General features: G+C 37.6%; 1 protein-coding gene across 8 annotated transcripts in view; it reads left to right on the forward strand.

The window, feature by feature from the left end:
• Positions 1-24886, forward strand: part of gw (trinucleotide repeat containing adaptor protein gawky) — a 233528-nt gene that overhangs the window by 101384 nt on the left and 107258 nt on the right. For all 8 annotated transcript variants that reach the window (XM_069841376.1, XM_069841377.1, XM_069841378.1 and 5 more), the window contains 2 exons: positions 4006-4291; positions 7329-7546. In XM_069841376.1, the coding sequence (XP_069697477.1) occupies positions 4006-4291; positions 7329-7546 (504 nt within the window). The remainder of the gene's footprint in view (positions 1-4005; positions 4292-7328; positions 7547-24886) is intronic.

A 24886-nucleotide genomic window follows, 5' to 3' on the forward strand; every position in this document is an offset into this window, starting at 1 on the left:
CATGTTGCAGTACTGTGTATTTGTCAGCACTCTTTGTCAGCTGAGTGCGGGTGTTCGGTTTCATAAAGAAATGAGATAAGCAGCAATGGTAGGCCTCCAAATGGCATAGCAAGTTTCCTTCTGATGCTAATAAACCACACTCATTTCAATCACAGTCCCACGCCGTGGCGTCGTGGTCTAAGGCATCTTGCCTAGGACTCGCGTTACGGAATGCACTGGTTCGAGTCCTCGTGAGGGAAGAAATTTTCTCATGAAATTTCGGCCAGTGTATGGGACCGGTACCCACCCAGCATCGTGATGCACTTGGGGAGTTACGATAGGTAGCGAAAATCCGATTTCGCAAACCAGCTATAACGGCTGGGGGGGGGATCATCGTGCTAACCACACGATACCTCCATTCTGGTTGGATGATCGTCCACCTCTACTTCGGCATGTGAACGTGAGGCCAGCGGCCGGCTGGTCAGTCTTGGCCCTTCAGGGCTGTAAAGCCTTTTACTTTACATTTCAATCACAACTAAATAAGGATTCCATGCGGTTAAAACTGCATCTTCCGATTCAGACAGCGGTAGCTTTGTGCCCCTTGAAAGTACAATTATATTTTTAGCTACACATCCTGGAATATTAGAAAAAAGTGACAAGTTCCAGAAGTGAAAAGGAAAAAAACAGGTAGAATTTCAGAAAATGATAAAAATTATTGTAAGAAAATTTGGCATACTAATAAATTCCTCTTAACATGCGTCTTTGAAGTGCCCATAATAGCATTATTAAATATTATAATTAAGCCTACTATAAGAAATACTGATAGTTAATTTAAGTTTCTACGTTAATGTGTGCATCAATAAAATAAGAGTAGTGAAATTATACCAATGCAGTGACGTGAATATATTTGAAGCCCCTCCAGTGGCAGGTTCCTCTTGTTCTTCAGTATTTTCATCTTCATTTAAATCCTATATATTGTCTGTAAAGTCATAATTATGATCATATAGGTACTTCACTAGCTTACATTACATTGTGAAAAACAAAGCAACAAACAATATGATTGTTGGGATGTTTGAGGCAGCAATTGTACAGGCGTATTGTAGAATGGGAAACCTGCTTCGTAGTTAGCCAAAGGAACGTTCTATGATAAATAACTGTCTCTTTATTTAAAAATCCGATTTCGATATGATACCATGAGCCATGGTTTGAAGCCGTCACCCAGTAGGACAGTATTTTTAAATCCACTGAACACATCACGAACTGATGAATTTTTCCATATTCTACAGTCAAAACGGACCCTGGCCAACCAACTGCAACGCTAGTCAAGCATTCTTTTGCTTTGCATGTAGCTTGCAACACTCATAATTTTATCACCATACCACCATGCTGTGTATGTTTAACATTGCGCACGAGTGCAGTCTAATACACTGATTACACTTGGAAAATTTAATTTCTATAACTATTCAGGTTTTGCAACAGTTATATCTTGTAATGATGATGACAACTTGAGCCATTTGTTCGCTTTTTCCGTTATATTTAAATACATTAATAATGGTTTTACTCATAGTGGTCCGATGTATACCCATCTCTTCTGCAATACCTGATTGGAATCTCCGATCAACCATGAACCGCAAAAAAAAAAAAAAATCAACTTTATTTCCAAGGATGGCTGGCTGGCTGGCTTTACGAGGGCTGGACCCGAGACAGATTCGTACACTTGAGCACGCTTTGGTCCATTGTGCGCCGTGTATATGATGATTGTCCAAATACGACAGGTGGCCTGAGTGGCATTCGTGAATCTGACACTGACAGGCTGGCCATTCTGTCTCAGCCTGAGATACAGCCACGTCCCGTTTCGCGACGATAAACCCCAGCGGCCGGAGCTCCAAGCCCTTCCTATACCAGCATCGGAAACCCGTACTACTCCCAAGAATTCACTCTAACCTATTTTTACTATTGCAGATATAGATGAAATGGAATGATAGAGGGAAACGGGAGTATCCCGAGAAAACTCTTTGCAACATCTAATTTGTCTACCACAAATTCCAACATGACCTGGCCGAGGATCGAATCCGGGCCTCCGGGATTTTAGACAGCACGCTAGCACTTGGGCCCCTCCCCTCCTCTCCTCTGTTTCTTCCAGAAAATGAGATGTAACCCATTGGATATTTTCTTCATTAAGTGTACATAAACTCTTATACTGTTCCCTAACAGTACACCAACGTAATTTATAGCATTTTTCACGACGTAATGCGACTGGTAATTCAACCAGATCAGTAAACCACAGAGATGAGTCTGCTCCTGACCAGACTTCACTTTTTAGAAGGATGTGCTTCTGAATCGAAGGTTATGCTTCACTTTATTCATACATTTTTTCTAATTCTGAAGCAAAAGGTTGCGCTCCAAGCAAATGCTTCTTCCTGTGAAGCAAGTGCTCTTTTCCTATTGCGTCATCAAGAGCAAAAGGTTTTGCTCTGCATTTTATTATTAAAATCTGAAGCACATCCTTCAAAATAGTAGAGTAAAAGGATATGCTCAACTTTATTCTTACGGCCCCATGTCCCAATGGTATAGTCTAACTACAAAATAAAACATTGTAATATTGTTATTAAGATTTTATCTTCGGTAAACAAAAAATAATTATAGGACTTTAAACTGACAAATATATAATTCTACTAAGTTACCGTACTTAAAATAAGCTGAATAAAATAGCTCTGGCCTACTTTATCCATGAAGGAGCTGTTTAGATGGAATCACAATGTTATACTTTCGATGATATTTTTTTTCACTTAATAGTTTCTTCCTCTCTTTCTTAGTTTTTTCACTGTTTCCCCTTCCATTTCACACTACATTCAATGTTCTGTCCTAGTGCAGGTCTTTCACTGCAAACCCAGCTTTCTCCAATCTTTCCTATTTTCTGTCTTCCTCTTTGTCTCTGCATATGATCCATATATCTTAATGTCGTCTATCATCTGATACCTTCTTCTGCTTCGAACTCTTCTTCCATTCTCCATTCCTTCCAGTGCATTCTTCAGTAGGCCGTTTCTTCTCAGTCAGTGACCTAACCAATTCCTTTTCAGTTTCAGAATCATTCTTTCTTCACCCACTCTTTCCAACACAGCTTCTTTTCTTATTCTGTCAGTCCACTTCACACTTTCCATTCTTCTCCATATTTACATTTCAAATGCTTCCTTTGTTCTTTTTCCAGAGGTCCGCAGAACATACTCCTTTTTCATTAAAAACTTCCTTGGACATTGCTATCCTCCTTTTGACTTCCTGCCAGCAGCTCATTTTATTTCATACTTTTAGGTTTTATTTACTTTTAATAACAAGAATCGCAAGTACACAGTACAGCCACTTCATCTGACGAGCATTTCACATTAATTTGTGAGAAATACGTTAGAAATTATGTTTTGACACTTGATTCATTATTTGACTATCAACATGGTGAGTGACTCGTGCACCAACTTGTCAATTTTTTAACAATTATTTTGCCTCTGTTCTGCACTTAGATCAGAATATTATGAATATACCATATGTTATTGGCGATGACCTTTATAACACTATTTCACCACTAACTAAAATTTCAACTTTTTTGGCACTTGACACATTATTTATTTACATGGCACATATGTACATGCATCTTGCAGCACCACTGGGAAGAATTCTACTTCTATTTCTTTTTTTCATCTTTTACATTTCCTTTACGTTCTTCCTTTATCAGTATTCACATTGTGCCCAACTGTGATGATGGCGGCAATGGTTAATTTCTCTGAATTGAGATATTTTTAGCGCAGTTTGATAAAAATGTAGGTTGATAGAATTCCTTAAGTTTCTTGTTAAAAATTCTTGTAACATTGAAATTGTAGAGCACTAGAAAGGAATTGAGTCAGCTGTTTTAACCTAAAGCAAGTCTTTATAGATCAGTATCTCTAAATACTGGGCCCTAAGTAAAATAAAATGGTCTTACATGACCAGTAAAATGCCTGTTCTCGTGTGTTACTTATTTTTTAATCTGAATTTCAGGACGCAATCGACCGCACCAATGAGAGGGAGGTGCCAGTTAAAATGGCAGCTGTGACTGACTGTCAATCAACATCACCGCTATTACTACTTGCACAAATGTCTACAAAACTTGTGCGTACAATTCAGCAACAGCAGCAAACAGCACCATTATGTGCAACGTCAGTGCCACTCTCTTGGCCTTCCTCAATTTCCCCGCCGGCAGCTATGACAATCTTAGCGGGAGACTGCGAGACAGGCAGCCTACATCCAGGGGCGGATGGAAGCGGCAACAAACAATTTAACACGGGTGAGATATTACATATTCGTTGATTACAAAGTACAGAAGTTATTGTTTGCACTTTAGATCTCTGTAAGATTGGTATATGAATGCAAAGAGAGACTGATGAATAGATTGATAAGTAAGTCAGACTGGTAAACAGATAGTCGGACAGATAGGCAAGCAATTAAGTTGGGACTCTTCATGATTGATATGCTTATATGGTACCCAGTTTCAATTTTTACACATTATACCATGTGTCTCAAAAGTCGCGTGCCAAGTGGGTTATCTTTCATGTTCAAAATGTGCACCATTAACTCGAAAGTGGAGTGCACACCTGTAATGTTTGCAGCCATAAAGTACCGAACACAATTTACCTTGAGATAAGGTGCATGTAAATGATGAGAGTATGTACATCACAAAGTTGCAAATGTATTACATACCTCATTCCACGTCATAGTAATGTAGTGTGAAAAGACAGTGTTGCAAGCAAAGTTGAATCCAGCGCCATGAGCAGATAATGACGACACTGGAATCAGGAGTGCTGTATATGTCAAAAACAGCAAAATTTATGTCCATTACATTATGAAATATAAGATGCATGTCTTATGACGCATTTTAAGATACCTTCCACGCATAGCAAAGCATAGGTTGGTACTGTGGTGCATTCAACTGATTGTATATAAGAGAATGCAACTTGAAACTGAAGATTATATCATACAGGTTGACGGCATCCATCTGTCTCATCATACCATATGTACTCTTCCATGTGTTGTGCAAGAAGTTTATACTGGTGGAGGAAATAGATGCCAAGAGGCTGGCAGTACTTCGTGGTTTTAGTTGGTATGATCTTTGTCTGCAAATACTGTTGCTTGAGGCTTTGGTTGACAAACTCGTGTTTGTTTGACTGGACCACAAAAATTAATGCTCCTTTTAGTTCTGGTTCCAGTACTTTATACATGCAGGTCAGTACGAGAGCTGTAAACATCTTGGCACTGGTGCTGCAGTCATATTTTATATGTGGAAGTTGGTTATGTTGTAGTGTCAAACACTTTGGGAAACACTTTGGCAAATTTACCACCTAATTACCAGACATGCATCTTGTGTCATATACTAGACTGTGGTACTACTGCAACCTACACAAATTGCGAGTCACAATTAAGGAGAAGAAGCGCAGATGCTGAGCTGTGGCGTTCGCCTTCTGCATGACCGTTAAACCATTTTGCAGACAAGTTCAGACTTGTTTCAAGAGTATAGAAATTTTAATTCAAAGATTTGTAAAGTGTGGGGAAGTAAAGGGAGACTATATTGAAACGTGACATAGGTGTTTTTCTTTCTATTCCCTGAGAGGGAGAGAGAGAGAGAGGGGGGGGGGAGGGGAGAGAGAGAGATGTCTCTCTCTTCTATGACACAGAGGCAAATTGCTGCAGAATGTCACATCGGTTTGGCTACTGTTAATTCGATCATAAAACGATACAGGGAGACAGGATCCATCACACCCCAGAAAAAAGAAAACTGTGGCCGGAAAAGGAAGACTTCATCTGCAGATGATCGTTTAATTGTCAAGAAAAGTAAATTAAATCCTAGACTAACTGCTGTCGACTTAACCCATGAGTTAATGGCTACTACTGGGGCGAATATTCACGTCACAACAGTGCGGCGTAGGCTTTTGGAAGCTGAACGAAGGGCTCGTAAGCCTATTAAGAAGCAACTGCTAACCCCTGTTATGTGCAAAAAACGCTTAATGTGGGCAAAATTACATCAACACTGGACAGTGAATGACTGGAAGAATGTACTTTTTTCCGATGAGTCTCATTTCGAGGTCCATGGCCACCGTGTTTCTTACGTACGGAAAGGATCCGAAAAAGTAACAGCAGCTCATCTCCAACAAGCACCCAAATACCCCCCTAAAGTAATGTTTTGGGGTTGTTTTACACATGAAGGGCCTGGAGCATTAATCCTATCAAGGGAATGATGAATTCTGACAAATATATTCACTTATTGGAAACAGAATCGTACCCCAGCTGCAAAAATCATTTCCGGATGGCAGAGGTGTGTTCCAACAAGACCTGGCACCATGCCATATGTCTCGAAAAATTATAGAATTCTTCAACAAGAAGAATATTCAGGTACTCCCCTGGCCAGGCAACTAACCCGACATCAACCCCATTGAGAACTTGTGGTCAATTTGCAAAAGAAGAATGCAAAAGATGGAATGTTCTACAAAGGAGAAGATGATTTCTGCCCTCATTGGTGTATGGTTTCACGATGAAGAAATGAATATTTGTGGGAAATTAGTGGAATCCATGCCAAATCGTCTCAGAGCTGTTATTAGGAACAAGGGAGGCCACATATATTACTGAGGTATGTCTTAGATCCTTTTTTTTTATCCCGTTTGATTGTTTTTGCATAAGTAATTACGTTGTTCGGATTAATTTGCACGCTACTGTATAAAATCCTAAGATAGTTCATAAAATTGAGAGAGAGTGAGAGTGTTTTTTAAGGAGTAATACATACTAAACCCAAAATAAAGAAAACACAAGATACATGTTCAAGAACATACACCTAGCATACGGGAAGACAACACTAGTGCCACGGAGTCCTTCATATCTGACCTCATCAGACCGTAGTCATGTGCACTGACATACCATTATACTCGCATCACGAATATATAGAGCAATATTGAACAGAATAGGACACTATCCATCCTGATGAACGAAACTCTAGTTCCAGCATTTAAGGTGCACACGTTTTCTTTATGTCCTGAAAAAGGAACCAGTAAGGAGCTCTGAAACAATGGAAACATTCTATTTTGCTGTATTGTTGATATCTGTGTTCATGAAACATCAAACTTACTACAGAATATTAATATAGGTACTTTGTAATTTTTTTTATTATTAGAGACACAATACATACGTTATTGTAACAAGGCTTACAAATACGAATTTATCAGTTACTACCACTTAAGATAATCGTTTTTTGTTTTAGTTTTGTGGTTCAAGAATTTATGTTCATAAAGATTGCATTAAAAAATTTCTGTTTTAATGGTATGTTAAAATTGTTACAGGGTGTGAATCCTGTGGTTGTACTCATTACCACCCCAACCCCAGTTCCAAGTCTGAGGCCTTGTGCCAGGTGAGCCTAGGGAAGGATGGAGGGAAGGCTGGAGCTGACCCTACCTCTTCTCCTTTCCCTAAGGCGTTTTTCTCATCGTCTGTGATATCCAGCTCAAGTTGTGGCACCGCGGAGCCTCCGTCCCTTGCGACCAGCCACGGTGCAGAACAGGTAAAAATCGTCAACTTGAAGTATTCCCGGAAATTAAATGTCTTTTCAGCTCATTGAATTTTTTACTTTCTCATTGTACGAAGCATGAAGAGTTGTGATGTAAAAGTCTATTTCAGAAACACATTTTTACCATCTCAGATGCTGGAAAAAGTTTTGTCATGTTGGTCCCCTATTTCAAAAACACACATTTTCACCATCTTAGATGCTGGAAAAAGTTTTGTCATGTTGGTTGTCTGTACAATGATGTTTCATAAACTATGGGTTGGATTTTGTTTATATTCAATATCTCCATTACAAGTTAATTTACCCAGAAATGGATCACATGAAATATAATACTTTTTAGTAATAAATTAGAGTCCTCATTTGAATCCAAAACTCAATGTAAATGTAATCAAAATTAATTCCAAAGATTTCCTTCGTAATTGTTTTTTGGTTCAATAGAATATACTGGCAAATGAAATTATCTGGTTTGTATAAAAGAAGTACTAATTTGAATGTATTCTTCTTGGTATCACCTGCTATCGATAGCACTAAGCATCTAATACACTTGGGCATCCTTTATCATTAGTTTCTTGGGAAGTACTGAGTGAACAGTTCTTCACATGCCTGCTTCCACTGCTTTGCGGATCTTGAGCAAAGTGATAACCACTGTGAACGGGTATCAGGAAGGATACCAGGGAATCTTTCTTGAAATATCTCCTTAGCATGAGCTGATTCTGTATGCACACATGAATCATATATGAATACTCTTTGGGGAATAGAATACCTGAATTGAGCCATATTAACCCATATCAGCCCATGGAGTTATTAACAACTCACTCAGAGGATTTTTTAAAATTGTTTCAAATTACAAAATGAATGCATTATTAAGGTTGGTAACAAATTCTCAAGTTCAACATCTAGATATTGAGTACAGTTTCTCTTTTGAATGATAAGCTGTCCAGTCTTGGTCAAATATTGTCGATTGAATGGTTGCTGTACCTTTGTTTATTTATTTACTGACTATATATATTAGTGTTAATATGATCACGAAAGAGTAATGGATAATTATGTATAATTGTCCAATATTAGAAACTCCTAGACTTGGCACAAAAATGGCATACAGTTTGATGGGTAACAAACGACCCACTGGGCAGATATAGCAGTACAATATATCGCGGGTGCTTGTGTAAAGGGGGTTAAGTCAAATTGCAAGGTATGTAAACTTCTCTCCTTTGGTACTGAACAAAACCCCTTTGTCACAAAATATGTAGCACTGTAACTGCATCATGGATGGAAGAATGACTTAACCCCTTTAACACAAGAGAAAAGTAATTGTGGATAGTTCAAATCTGTACTTATTCCAGTTTAGCCAAATCAACTTAGCCCCCTTTACACGAGCACCCGCGATATAAGCATTCAAAATATTACACTACTAATTTTATAAACTATCAGCAGTCTGTTGTGGTTATAAAAATATTCTGCTGTCTTGCAAACCTGAGTTCGAGTCTTTAGTAGTTTCATTATACAATCAGTTGGTTTGCAATGTTATGCTCAGTTATAACGTGAAAATAATTTCTAAGCTAGATTCTTGGCTGTTCTTTTCTCATATTTATTGAATAGAAAAAAACACTTCTCACTCGGATGATTTTTCTTTTATTATGTATGATTGTACGGTATTCCTCTGCATGCATTGTATTTATTCTTCACCTGACATAATTAGGAACATTAAATCCAGATGTTTGAGATGGGCAGGGCATGTAGCACGTATGGGTGAATCCAGAAATGCATGTAGTGTGTTAGTTGGGAGGCCAGAGGGAAAAAGACCTTTGGGGAGGCCGAGACGTAGATGGAGGGTAATATTAAAATGAATTTGAGGGAGGTGGGTTATGATGATAGAGACTGGATTAATCTTGCTCAGCATGACGGGCTTATGTGAGGGCGGCAATGAACCTGCGGGTTCCTTAGAAGCCATTTATAAGTAAGTACGGTATTGCTTATGGGTCATTCCATATCAAATCAACAAGGCGCTCAACCCGACCGACTCAGATTTCTTTCAAAATTTGAGGGTTTGTTTTACCTGCCGCGCTAACTAAAACTGCCGAGTTTCATATGTCCTGTGCTTTTCGTTTTCTGTCAGTGGCGTTTCAAACATGAAGAAAGATCATATTTTTGTAAGCACGCCGCTTCAATTAAAATTATATATCTCAACAACGTCTCCAGATAAATTTACAAAAATTGGGTGATAAATTCTTAATATATGATAGTTTTTATTGCTTATATTGTTTTCTGCATGTATTCAATTACACTAAAAAAACATGGTGAAACAATTTTCATATATTCATATTTAAAAATGCGGGGGTTCTATTTTAAGGAAAAAAATATATAGTACGCCTCAATTAGTGATATAATGAACTGATAAGTTTCAACTTGGAATCACCATAGGTTACAAAGATAAAAATTATTATGTCACTGCAAGCGTAAGCTAACTGTATAAGTCGCAATAATTGTCCCACACATTCGTTGTATTAAATTATATTTGATCATATTCTTGAATGTCGCTATGTAATTTAATATGTAGTACATAATTCGAATTTTTTAAATTATTACCTCAAATTATTGTCACATGGATTTTGTTAAACCTGAAGTTCCGTAAGAAATGCTTACCTTTCATTGCTGAGATGAAATAGCCTGATCATCTTTCCAGACAGGATGCTGCGTTGTTTCAGCTGCATTTTAAAACTGCTTAGCAAGTTTAATACCCATCCTAAACAGCAGGACTGTATGAAACTTGTGTTCCAGGCACTGCGGTGGATTTTTCAAATCGAAGAGTAAGCATTTTTTCCTCTTCAGTATAGCTTTTTTCAGTCACATAAACGGTATTAATGATTGGGAGATGATCCCTTGTCCAGTCGTACAATTCCCTAGGTGTAGTTATTTGTTTATCGGATGGTCTTTGCAAACTAGCACAAGCCGCAAACCTTTTAAGTGTCCCACCTACAATGCCGCATGCTCTTTTGCCATGCGATATGCAAAAATAATGCAATTCTATTGGAAATCCAAAATCTTCTTCATGTAATGTGAGGTTCAGGAAATTTTTTCCTATTTTTATACTGAACAGAGAATCCATCGGAGAAATATGTAATTTTTGTGGTGAATTATCGGAGAAATACGTAATTTTTGTGGTGAATTACAGATGTTTGTTTTAATGACTCCATTAGATATTTTTGAAACAGATGTACAGCTGTAGTGTCATATTTCAGGCAGTGTGAAAGTATTACCAGATTTTTAATAGAGACTGTATCGGATGACGATTTGTTATAATATATTACGAAAGTATGAATGCTTGTCTGCACATTAGTTCTGTGATATGACTGAATTTCATCTTGGATTACGAAATAATAGTTTTCAGCGAAGTCGCATAACACAACAAGCTGGCATGGCTGTAGAAATGATTTCATATCACATAGAAACTTACTTTGTTCAGATGATATAAATGAGTGAGTCAGTAAATCACCAAGTTTCTCCAAGAGACAGTCGAAAAGTTTGTCTGTGGGTTTCATTATGGTCTCAAGCATTGATCGGTCAGTCGTCATCCACTGCTTGTAGGTCACCGATTCACTGAAATTTTATTCGAAACATTTCTCTAAACCCTCTCCTATTTTGAATGGTTCAGGACATTCTGTACATTTCCTGAACAAGCAATTTATATGAGGAGGATTGCACACCATAGTAGCCAAGAAGTGTTGATAAGTTGGAAAGTACAGTGAAACCTCGATTCATCATTTTGTTCTGGACTTCTGAAAAAAAAACAGTAGAAACGGGAAAACGATTAATACGGGAACCTGTCTAAAATGAATATAAGCAGTCAAATTTACTTATAGTACACACATGTATTCATATACTAAAGAATGTGTCGTACATGAATGATTTTTTGATTAACTCACTTCATTTCTTGTTGAAAAAGTCACTAATTTTCATTTGCTTACTTGCACCTTTACTTTTTAAGCTAAACAGTAGCTTCTCAATATTAATAATGTTCACTTGGTCTCTGTCGGTGATCTCGTGAGCATATATGAACGCTCTCATGGTCTCGAACGCACTCAGTGCTTCTTGAAAACTCGGCACTGGTTTGGGATCAGCTTCATCATTATCGTCACTGTCGACTTGTCCCTCCTCCATGGGACTTCCACTCGCCACTTCCGCACACATTTCTTCCACAGACAGCACACCACATATCGCGAGTTCTTGTTCCACAGACACATAAGCGTCGAAATCAACGCCAGCGATTCCTGTCTCCAGCTGAGTCCAGTCTTCGTCTTCATCATTTCTGTTGACTTCTGACATGTCTGACTCTTCATTTCTGTTCCCATAACCACATTTTACGAAACAGTTCTGAATTGTGAACTGAGTCACTTGTTGCCATGCCGAAACAATAAAGCGAATGGCTTGTAGTATGTCTATCTTCATTTTGACCTCTTTCCATCAAACATAAAGCCCTCTGTTGTAGCTGCTTCCTATACGCCTGCTTGAAGTTCTTTATAACTCCTAAATCAAGTGGCTATACAACACTGGTGCAGTTTGGGGGATAAAATATCACCTTCACATTCTTCAACGAGGATGTGTCTGGAGAATGTGCAGCACAATTATCAATAAAAAGGAGGATTTTCCTGCCTTTTGCACCAAAGAATTTATCAAGAGCGTGAAGAATGTCTCTGAAAATCTCCGATGTCATCCATGCTTTGGAATTAGCATAGTATTTCACAGGTAGTTTCTTCACGTTTTTAAAAACACTGTGGTTTTGCAGACTTGCCAATAACGATGGGAACTTGTTTGTCTGAGCCATCGGAGTTTGTGCACAGCAGTACAGTCAGTCGCTCTTTCGCACTTTTGCCTCCGTGGTAGGATTCTCCTTTAAGTGCCAGCGTACGGTCTGGAAGACAGTTGAAGAAGAGGCCTGTTTCATCTGCATTATAGATGTCCCGAGGCTCGTACTCTTCCAGCAGCTCCGGGAGTCTTTGGAACCAGAGATCCGTGGCTTTGGTGTCCACAGCAGCACTTTCCCTAGCCAGTTTCTTAAACACCAAGCCATGGCGTTGTTTGAAACGAGAGATCCAGCCGTTTGATGCAGAAAAGTTCTCAATCCCCATTGTTTCAGCTATTTTCAGAGATTTCTCCTTCAAGATGGTCCCATCAATGGGAATGCCTGATGCTCGTGCCTGTTGATACCAGGAAAAGAGGACATTTTCTTGCTCGCTGTAAGTTGACTCCTTGCCTGTCTTCCTCTTTTTGGCTGCTGTACCACACTTATCAGCCTGCTGTCTGATTTCTATTTTCTTTGCCATTATGCAATTTAGAGTTGAAGATGACAGGCCAAGATGCTTAGCTATGTCAATCCTCTTCTCCGTTGGATTTTTCTCCACCTCTTCTATAATACGAAGTCGTTCTTCTAAAGTCCGAACTTTTTTACACGGAAATGCCATATCTGAGAAAATCAGATTAGAAACTGCCAAGTTAAAAATACGAACTGTCGAGAATCGAACACGTGTGATAGACTGTGTACACAACTTGGTGGAAGCGTGGACTGGAATGGTCTACAATAGAAAATGATCGATAGGACACATGGACCCTTCTACATTGTCTTGCCAGGCAAGCTGTGAGGAAGGTCGGTGCGTAAGCAGGCCAATAACCATAAAACTTCACAATTGGAGCTTGCAGCACAACATTCTGAAGACATCAACTGCTACAAGCATTTGTAAGCTTGTTGCTATTTCTTAAAACTGATCAATCCGGGATTTACACACTTCAGGGCTAAAAAATCTGGCCAATAGATGCGGGAAAACGATAAATCGAGGAACGATAGATGCGGGCTTTATAGTCGTAGTTTAAATAGCGTATGTTCAGGGACCAACGAATTTGAATGATGGATCCGGGAAAATGATACATCCGGGAACAATAAATCGAGGTTCCACTGTATAAAGAAAAATGCACGTAGACCTGAAACTTTAATAAATTGCTTCCAGCATAAGTTTTACATTCTGATGAGGACACAAACACAGACAGTATAGTTCCACTAACTCCAGCTAAATACAATTTCTTGATCTGAGAGCTGAAAATTTGGAGAATATTACCTTCATTTCAGGGTTAGAATTTTTAAACACTGCATATAATTCATTTCTGCTCATGTGATTTACTCCCTGATTCTTTAACAACAAATATTTCTTACCAGGCATCATTCTGCTTATCTCGTCAGAACAACAGAATTCTTTAACTATACCGGCAACAGCCGCGAGCAAGGGTTTTCCAGGTTTCGGATTTGGTGAACACAAAATTCCCTTTCCCAGGACTGTTGCTTTCCGAATTATGTATTCGAAAGCTGAAAGAAACTCATTTTTATATTATTTACGCTCTAGCTTTTAGGTAGTAGTGTTAAAATGGCGATTTTCTCACTTTTACCTGAATTTTGAAAATTTTCCTGCAACTGAGACAAAATTTCAGAATCAGAAAGGTCCTGGTTCCTCGGCGTCTTTAATATCGAAGACTTTATCTTTTACAATATTTTCAAATTTCTGTCTCTTATATTTCTCTTGTTGTAGCCTTTTTTTTGTTTAGTAAGGAACACACCTTGTCAAAAAGACTTGTATTTAATGAACTTACATTAGCTGTAGAGTCGACGTATTCTTCATTACTAGAGTCATTCTGAGGATTCTGCGTAATAGCATCATATTATATTTTTATTTCTTTGCGACACATAGCGCACACCTTTTGTTCCTGTTTTAAATCAGGAAATACATTAAGCATCCACGATATAACACTTCTTAAATTTTTCCTGTAATTAAAATGTCCTGATTTCTCGAAGGGATTGCAGCAAACATAGGCCTATAACTTAAAACGCGACTCCATTACATCGCACAAAACTACCACATACTACAAAAACTAACGACACTGCACTTGAAACAGATCGCACGTTTTGTATAAATTGAAGACTGTATAAACTGCCACTCATGACGGCCTGACAGATCGACGATGCAGATAATCAGACAAGTAAGAACTCGTGCGCATGCAGTGTTGGTTGGTGTAAGATGTGTTTAAGTGCTACAAACCAATACATTGATATATTTTTTTACTGATATTCCTGAAACGTTTGCAAAATGAAACTTACACCAAAGGGAGAATACTCTTACCTCTATAACATACATTTTTCGCGAAATAATTTGTCCCGCATTTATAGATATTCAATGTTAAAATGTGTTTCACGTGACCATTCAATAAAGAATTCATTACTTTGATGCAAACCTATTTTTATTGAAAAGTATGATCCCTTAACTTTAAAATAAGTCAAAGTTTAAGATTCTACCTCAATTAGAAGAGAAGTTATGAATTATTTTTGTTGACATAGTATGCGACATTTTTACATTTTTTCTCGTATTGACAGATTTGCTGTATGGATATCGTGCATTATTGAGGGCTAAAATTTTACATAATTAATTAACTTAAGGTTCTTTACCATCGCACCAAATTTAATGAAAATCCGAGGTGGTCGGGTTGAAAAGTCCACTTTTTTGTGTTGATTTGACATGGAATGGCCCTTATTTTACAATCCTATGTCAGAGTTGCAGACAACATATGACATACTTGAGCTGAACAAAGTAATTGCAGGCTCTTGCTTTGGCTGCAACAGAGTATTTTTTCACTTGATGGAGAGGTTCAACACCATACTCTTTGGACATAAGTCTAACAACAGAGTAGAAATCCCCCAACCTGATGTAGTATGCAAATATTATAACTATTTCATGAGAGAAGTAGATCAATTAGACTCCAATATCACTGCTCACAGGAAATGGTATATCCCCCATTTTATATTTTAGAAGTTTGATCTGTTGGTAAACATTTTTTGTCCCTTAGCAAGATCGTAAAATCCTAGCATCAACCCCTAGAATTTCGGTAGAAATATTGCCACTGCATTGCTCGTGAAGTATGGAATGCCATCAGCTCGACCAGAACCATCAGCTAAGTCACTGGTAGATTTCTCATCCCCTGTTCGTGGACCCAAACAGGTCACAGGATTGGGTCAAGTAAGGAAAAGTTGTGAAGTGTGCAAAAATAGGACTGGAAAAGCCTGCAGGAAATGTCAAGTTCTCTCTATGACAAAATTTTGCTACTTTGCAAAATAGTTTTATGCGTATAACCAATATGATTGCTAGTTTTCACAGACAAATACAATTAGTTACTTAGTATTGAGTGAATAACAGTTATTTTGTGTCTGTTAAAAAAAGCCATATCTCAATTAACAGTTGCAACTCCAAAAGTCAGTTTCATTTGTAATAATTCCTCATTTAGTAGAGAACATTATTTAGCACTGGAGATATAACCTTTGCCCAGTGGGTCATTAACGACCCAGCCTCAAACGGCTACTTGTGCTTGAAATATAATTAAAAATCTTGTTTCTCATCACTTCTTAGGTCCTTACAATGAAGATATGTGAAATTTATAAAGAAACTTGAAGGAAGAAGTTCCGGGCAGATAGGGTTAACTTAATTAACATACTGTATTATATCATCTAAAGAACACGTGCTTATCTTGTAAGAGTACAACTCAAACTGACGCCTGATATGATCTTCAGCATAGTGGAGGTGGGAACCGTAACAGCTGGTTCCACTGACTAGCCATAAGGCGTGAAAACACGGTTGTGCAAAGGATTGTTCACCCAGTATAATGCCTATTTTCATGTTTTGGTCCAATTTCCTAAGATGTTTCGCCAGCTTGAATTTCATGGGATGCTGTTGACATGAGCACTTCAGTAGTAGGTGTTCCAGTGTTTATATTTTATTAGTACATCGTTTGCATGGGGGAGGTTCAGCTAAGTGGAAATGATACAAATACTGTTCTATAATTTTATGTCCTGTTCTAGCTCTGTTGATGAATGTCTGCATCTATTAATATTACTACAGTTAAATCTCAATATAATGCTCTTCAGCAACTAGACAAAATGTGTGATAAAAATGTAAATTTGAATTTTTAGCCCATGCTTTTAAAATATAACACACATTGAAAACACATTTTTATTAATGAGAATAATTATGAAAATAATTGAACACTTCAAAAAATCTCTTTAACATATTGAATACTACACAATATGAGGACCGTTTTTGCAAACCTTGCTAACTGAAAAAACTAAATTTTACAGGAGAGACAAAACACTATAGTAAGCAAGTTTTGCTGTAACTCTCACTTATAGCAGGAAGCAAGTTTTGAAAAAACGATCACACTTTGACACACTACAATGCAAGAGAAATAACCTAATTTTACTAAGGTGCCTTGAACATCATGTAGAGGCCTGCCTTATGTTAACAAATCCATCAAAATCTCAATTTTGCAGTTAGCAAGTTTTGCAAAAACAGTCCTTATTACTGGACACTACCGAAATGTTCTTTCAGTGATGTCTGTTTAACTCATTTATTCTCATACGTAAAATCTTATTCTCAAAATGGTACAGATTACGAAGTAAATCTTCCTGCATCTTAGGACGAAAGTGAAGTCGCGGGTGCTTGTGTGAAGGGGGTTAAGTCAAATTGTAAGGTATGTAAACTTCTCTCCTTTGGTACTGAACAAAACCCCTTTGTCACAAAATACGGAGTACTGTAACTTCATCATGGATGGAAGAATGATTTAACCCCTTTAACACAAGAAAAAAGTAATTGTGGAGAGTTGAAATCCGTACTTATCCCAGTTTAGCGAAATCATACTTAACCCCCTTTACACGAGAACCCGCAAAATAAGCTCTGATTGTGCACAATGCATCCAAAGCATCTGACTGACAGTGGAATAGGCGGCACATAGTCATTATTCTAATTCTCTTCATTATTATTTCTATGTTCGTGATTGTGTGGTTGCCAGTGATCTCTGGTAACATTGTTCAGCAGTAACAAGATCATCAACTGCTATTAAGTTTTGAATGTGGAAACCAACATTCTCATGCAGTGCTGTATCCTCCTCATCAGCAATGCAAGGTCCCAGGAAATTAATGTGTGTTTTTTTTTTTTTATAGTCCTAGATTCTAGCATTGTAGAAATGTAGATTTCGCAGTGCTTATTAAATAAACCTGTAGAAAAAGAAATGCCTGACCTTCTCCATTACAACAGATTTGTAATTTTTTCCCCAGGAAATTAATGCATATATATTTTTTTAAATTCTAGCATTGTAGAACTGTAGATTTCGCGATGCTTATTAAATAAACCTGCAGAAAGAGAAACGCTTGACCTTCCTCCTAACAACGAATTTATAATTTTTTTTTATTTCCAAGAAAGAAAAAAACACTTCTCAATGAGTAAAATGTCTGTACATTGTAATACCTCACTTTGCTCTAGATGTGTCCCTGAAAATACAGCTTTATGTGAAAAAGATGAGAGGCCATCTCAACCTTATTTTATTAGGACTCATTGCTAAGAGAATTGGATTCATGAGAAATTTCCTATTGAGTAAAAGAGTAAGTAAGGTGTAATAGCACTAGTAACATAGATTTAAATGTACTTATTAACCACAAATAAGCAACGTTATCAAGTTGAAATTTCAAATAGGTTTGCTGCTTTAGCAACTGCTGACGAAGCTGAGGAAGAGTTAGATGTTAATAGCATGTGGGACAATATCCGAGATAATATCAAAATTGCAGCTGAGCAGAGCATAGGTTATCATGAAACTAAGAAAAAGAAACTGTGGTTTGATGAAGAGTGTTCCATTGCAGTAGATAGAAGGAAACAGGCAAAATTGAAATTCTTACAGGATCCAATTGTGGAGAATAGAGATAATTATTTCAATGAAAGACGGGAAGCGAGTCGTACACTTAGGAATAAAAAGAGAGATTACTTGAAGGAAAAATTGACTGAGGTAGAAACAAATAGTAAGAATAAAAACATTCGAGATTTATATAAGGATATAAAGGAATTTAAAAACGGATATCAGGCAAGGGTAAACGTGATCAAGGATGAGAATGGTGACTTACTTGCAGACTCTCATTCAGTCCTGAACAGATGGAAAAACTATTTTGGGCAACTACTAAATATACATAGGCCAAATAGAAATGATCAGGACGAAATTCAAATACAAACTGCTGAGCCATTTATACCGGAACCCACACTTTCTGAAGTCGAAATTGTGATAGAAAATCTGAAAAAGTACAAGTCTCCAGGTATTGATCAAATTCCAGCAGAATTAATACAAGAGGGTGGAAGGGCATTATCTAGCGAAATTTATAAATTTGTACTTGCAATTTGGGAAAAGGAAATTGTACCAGAACAATGGAAGGAGTCCATAATCGTACCTATTTTTAAGAAGGGGGACAAGACTAACTGTAGTAACTTTCGAGGAATATCACTTTTGTTGACGTCGTACAAAATTTTGTCGAATATCCTTTTGAGAAGACTAACTCCATATGTAGATGAAATTATCGGGGATCATCAGTGTGGTTTTCGGCGTAATAGATCGACTATTGATCAGATTTTTTGTATTCGACAGATATTGGAGGAAAAAATGGGAGTATAAGGGTACAGTACATCAGTTATTCATAGATTTCAAAAAGGCGTATGACTCGGTTAAGAGAGAAGTTTTATATGATATTCTTATTGAATTTGGTATTCCCAAGAAACTAGTTTGATTAATTAAAATGTGTCTTAGTGAAACTTACAGCAGAATCCGTATAGGCCAGTTTCTATCTGATGCTTTTCCAATTCACTGTGGGCTAAAGCAGGGAGATGCACTATCACCTTTACTTTTTAACTTCGCTCTAGAATATGCCATTAGGAAAGTTCAGGATAATAGACAGGGCTTGGAGTTGAATGGGTTACATCAGCTTCTTGTGTATGCGGATGACGTGAATATGTTAGGAGAAAATCCACAAATGATTAGGGAAAACGCGGAAATTCTACTTGAAGCAAGTAAAGCGATAGGTTTGAAAGTAAATCCCGAAGTAACTAAGTATATGATTATGTCTCGTGACCAGAATATTGTACGAAATGGAACTATAAAAATTGTCGATTTATCCTTCGAAGAGGTGGAAAAATTCAAATATCTTGGAGCAAAGGTAACAAATATAAATGACACTCGGGAGGAAATTAAACGCAGGATAAATATGGGAAATGAGTGTTATTATTCGGTTGAGAAGCTTTTGTCATCTAGTCTTCTGTCAAAAAATCTGAAAGTTAGAATTTATAAAAGAGTTATATTACCAGATTAGAATTTATAAGAGTTATATTACTGGTTCTGTATGGTTGTGAAACTTGGACTCTCACTTTGAGAGAGGAACATAGGTTAAGGGTATTTGAGAATAAGGTTCTTAGGAAAATATTTGGGGCTAAGAGGGATGAAGTTACAGGAGAATGGAGAAAGTTACACAACGCAGAACTGCACGCATTGTATCCTTCACCTGACATAATTAGGAACATAAATTCCGTAACTTTCGGTGCTGGACCCCAGACTCATTTCACCGGCATTATCACCTTCATCTCATTCAGACGCTAAATAACCTAAGCTGTTGATAAAGCGTCGTAAAATAAACTTATTAAAAGAATATAAATTCCAGACGTTTGAGATGGGCAGGATATGTAGCACATATGGGCGAATCCACAAATGCATATAGAGTGTTAGTTGGGAGGCCGGAGGGAAAAAGACCTTTGGGGAGGCCAAGACGTAGGTGGGAAGATAATATTAAAATGGATTTGAGGGAGGTGGGATATGATGGTAGAGACTGGATTAATCTTGCTCAGGATAGGGACCGATTGCTGGCTTATGTGAGGGCTGCAATGAACCTCCGAGTTCCTCAAAGCCAGTAAGTAAGTATTAACCACAAATTTTACATTAAAAAACAAGTAATTACAGCATTATTTTTAAAAATTAGCCAATTGTGATTTGCTTATCCTGAACTTTTTCTCTGAACTAATAAATTGTTGTCTGCTTTTCATGGGCTTTTTCTGCTTCAAAATGTCACTATAATAAGAAAGGAAATTCAGAACATTGCTTTCACTGCAGAGCTACATTCCCAATCAGGACCATTTTCTTGGAGAGCTTATAATGCCTCTTGAAATTTTGTCCACCAGATTTTCTGACTGAATTTTTTTTATCTGAATTCTCTGTACAGGAGGGTCATCATCGAAATTATCTTCCTCTTGAATCTGGGCTTGATCCATCTCCAGAAGATGATCTTGAGATAGAATTTCTCCATGGGATATCAGCAGGTCTTCTACATCTTGGAAATCAACTTCTTCCAAACCAACTTTGTTTGCTATGAATACACTCTCCTTCATAACATTAGGTTCATCCAAGTCTGAGCCATGGAACTGTTCAGGGATATAAGGCGATTTTTTTTTTTTTTTTTTTTACTATTTTACTATTTTTTTTAGTAAAAAAATGATCCTCCATACATTCTTAAGTTATATTCCGTGGAACTACTCTGCAGTACATATAAGGATCACCTTCAAATTTATACAGATGGATCTCTAAATCCTAATAATGGGACATCAGGAGCAGGGTGTTATATTCCAAAATATCAAGAAAGTTATTTCATACCATGTTCATCCTCCTCCAGTCTTGACACTGAATTGCTAGCTATTGATGCTGCTCTTCAGTGTGTTACTCAAATTTCTGAAAAATCTATTTGCATACTTACCGACTGCAAGGGGACTATATTTAATATAATTAAATATGTACCAAACCTATATGCACATAGAATTATTCCAATACAGAATCAACTAAGTAAACTAAGAGAACTCCAAAAGGAAATAGCATTTCAGTGGATACCTAGTTATTGTGGTATACCTGGAAACGAGAAATTCGATAATATTGCAAAACAGGCAACATATTTGCATACAAGACCTCTTAAAGTGATATCTCTATCCAATGCTTTTGCTTCAGTAAAGTCTCATTTTACAAACCTATGGATCAACAATTGGCTCTCTTCTGACAAAGGAAAAATTTTACAGTCTGTACAAAAGAAACCATATAACCTGGAAATGTACAAAAACTTACCCAGACATGTTCAAACATTTTTAACAAGAGCCAGAACAGGTCACAATGTCACTCAATTGTACCTACACTGATTTCACATTTCTGATAATCCTACTTGTCTGTGGTGTAATAATCATGATGAAGATCTGGAACACATTCTTCTATACTGTCCATCCATAAACCACAAAGGAAGTAAATTAAAATCATCAGTACCAGTTGCAGAAGACACAGCCCTGCAGTATATATTGACTACACCCCAACTCTGGCTACTAGCAACAGGCATCTATAATGAACACCGATCAAAATACCCCTCATTTCTCGTGAAAAACAACTGAATAGACTACAGTGGACTATAGTGGACTTTATGTTGTCAGGAAACAGCTGGATACATTAAGAAGATTGATTGATTTTTTTTTAAATCTTTTTCACATAGTAAATTATAAATTATTCCACAATAATGCATTGTTGCCCAAGTGACCTTTATGTTGTAACCTTTCCAGAACTTCATCATTTTACTCTTTCCACCAACAGCATGGATCAACTGCTTGAATGTGTCGTGAAGGTAGTATGGCTTAAATGCAGCAGTTACTTCCTTATCGATAGGCTGGATCAAGGAACTGGTGTTATGTGGAAGAAACAAAGGTCCATATGGATAGTGAATTCAGTTTCTCCAAATGATGAGTGTGCCCAGGTTCAATGTCAATGAGAAGCAGTGCTCTGGGTTCAAAGCAGAATATATTTTCACTGCTGGACAAAAATGCTTGTTAAACCATTGCTTGAAAATATCCAGAGTCATCCAATCTCTTCTATTTGACTTCCAAATCATAGCAGTAGCTCCTTTGAACATACAGTAAAACCTCAATAAGATGCGCCTGCTTATTACGCTATCCCGTATAATACGGCTTTTTTGTCCAGTCCCTGCACATTTCATATATAACATCTTTATAAAATACCCCGTTTGTTGCGCTCAAGTCTCGCATAATATGCTGTTTTTGTGGAATATTTTCGATGTAATTTTCAGCAATGTACTGTAACAGCAATGAAACATCTTGGTCATTGAAGTTACTGGTGCCATTAACCTGAAAAGTATTGGTATACGACCCTTTACCTGCGCATTTAAACCTTCATACTTCATACCTTAGTATACCCCACCCTCCTCTCTCTCAAACAACATTCCTCACTCGGCTGTAATAAAATTCTGAAAATTTTTGCTGGACAGTTTGTTGTCCTTTTGTGTATTGAAGTGTCTGTGAATGTGATTACAAAGAGTGTTAAACGAAAAGCACTTTCTGTGTCGGAAAAATTGGAAATCCTACGAAAGTACGATGAGAACAGTACTCTTACTCAGAAACAACTCCCTGATGCATTAGGAATCCCATCATCGACATTAAGAACGATAAAAAAAAATCGCGACTCAATCACTACAGCTGCGATGTCGGGAGGATGTAATCGCAGAAACTGAAGTGTGGTAAACATGAGGACTTGGAGAACACGCACATGGCAAACAACTATAAATGTTTTAATGTTTAGGTGAGGGGTTTGGACTTTTTCCATTGCTGGTTGTCACAATCAAAAAATTAAGACACAACGTTTCGAAGGGTGGTTCTCCCTTCGTCTTCAGGTGGAAGGAAGGAGAGAAAGGAAAAAACCTACTGTTGGGATTGTTACGTACAGCTATTCTATATGACTGATCGATGATTCCTGGCTTCGGTGGAGATTCTAATTAAGAAAAACCTGAAGTCATTAGCAGTATGTTGGTACTAAACCAAACAGAATAAAAAAGATGGGCGTGTGAAGTGGCTAAAAAATTGATGAAAGACACCCAAAAGGAGGGGGCGGGGAACTAAAAAATGTGAACAAGTATTATGATACCTCGATAGAAAATAAAAGAAGGTAAAAAAAGGAAAAAACTAGTAACAAGGACATGATAAAAACCTATTACTGCCACCTAGCGGTAGCAGACAGAACTACTAACTACTAAGCTGCAACACCAAGTTGCGTTGTCTAATGGTGGAGATGACCCCAGATGGTCTACGTGGTGTTGGTGCCAGCATTCTTCCCCTTGTATTGAATATTTCTGATGTCTTGTTCAACTATGGGTAACCAAATATCCGGAAGAATTAGACTAGGTTGACTAATGGCATTGCTTACCTGGGCCATATTTTCCAAGTCGACTCCTATTCCTGCTTTTCTGAAGTGCATCCAGTACATTGATTGTGGACTGATTGTTAGTTTCTATCTAGATCATATATACCCCAGATAGGTCGGACTTATAGGCTTTGATGTTTACAACTTTTGTCAGGTTTACTATGCTGCCATCTAGTTGTTATGTAAGGAATCACGTCATAATTCCCATTTGAATTGCATTAGCGAATATATTGGCATCTCGTGTTCATTTATGGTGGATGGGTGGCGATCCTGGCGGTTGTTCTCTTCAAAGTGCAAACGATTTTAACATAGCGATGACCTATCTGTTACATATATGATCTAGGGTTTCTATTATGCTATCTGTGAAGTGCAGGTACCATTGCACTGTGTGGTTTCGATACTTCTGTTTGATGACACCCTAATCTAGCAGCCACAACTTGCTGGTAGCATTTGGTGGTATGAATCCCAGTTTCATGTTTTTAAGTGGGATATCTTTGGATGAACTTGGAAATAGGCAACTAACAAAATCACTCGGCATTTCTCTCAAGTTGGACAATTATCCCATGTTGCCATGGCATGAACTAATCACCAGTTGTGTTGTGTAATCATACTGGAAGGATTTAACATGTTTTAAACACCTCGGCCTGGTAGATTTTTCAATCACTAGAGCATTTAACTTGTTGGTCCCATTACTATTCACACTCAACAGTAGTCACTCAGTCTTTGCTCAGTTTCCCACCATGCATATCTGTGTTGTGGACGAATGATTTGTCAGGCATGAGATGAAAGAAGAGACCAAAATCGTCCACATTATAAATCTCGTCAGATTTATACTCCTGTAGAAGCCCATCAATTGTCTGAGACTTCCAGATGTGAACTACATCTTTGTTAATAGACTCTGCTTCTCCATTGATTTGTAAATAAACAATGCTGTGTTGTCTGAAGCAAACGAGCAATCATGTAGATGCGCCAAGCTCTGTAATGTCAAGTTCTTACGCTGTTCCCGCACTTTTTCTTTGATAATGAGGTCATTCACGTTGATTTCTGCTGCGTGAGTTTGATGAAACCAATGCGCTAAACTCTGTAATGTCAAGTTCTTACGCTATTCCCTCGCTTTTTCATTGATAATGAGGTCATTCACATTGATTTCTGCAGCGTGAGTTTGATGAAACCACTTGAGTGTGTTCTAAGTTGTCATATTTTCTTTCATTTATCAGT

This window comes from Periplaneta americana, chromosome 12 (assembly GCF_040183065.1).
Source record: "Periplaneta americana isolate PAMFEO1 chromosome 12, P.americana_PAMFEO1_priV1, whole genome shotgun sequence".
NCBI classification, from domain to species: Eukaryota; Metazoa; Arthropoda; class Insecta; order Blattodea; family Blattidae; genus Periplaneta; species Periplaneta americana.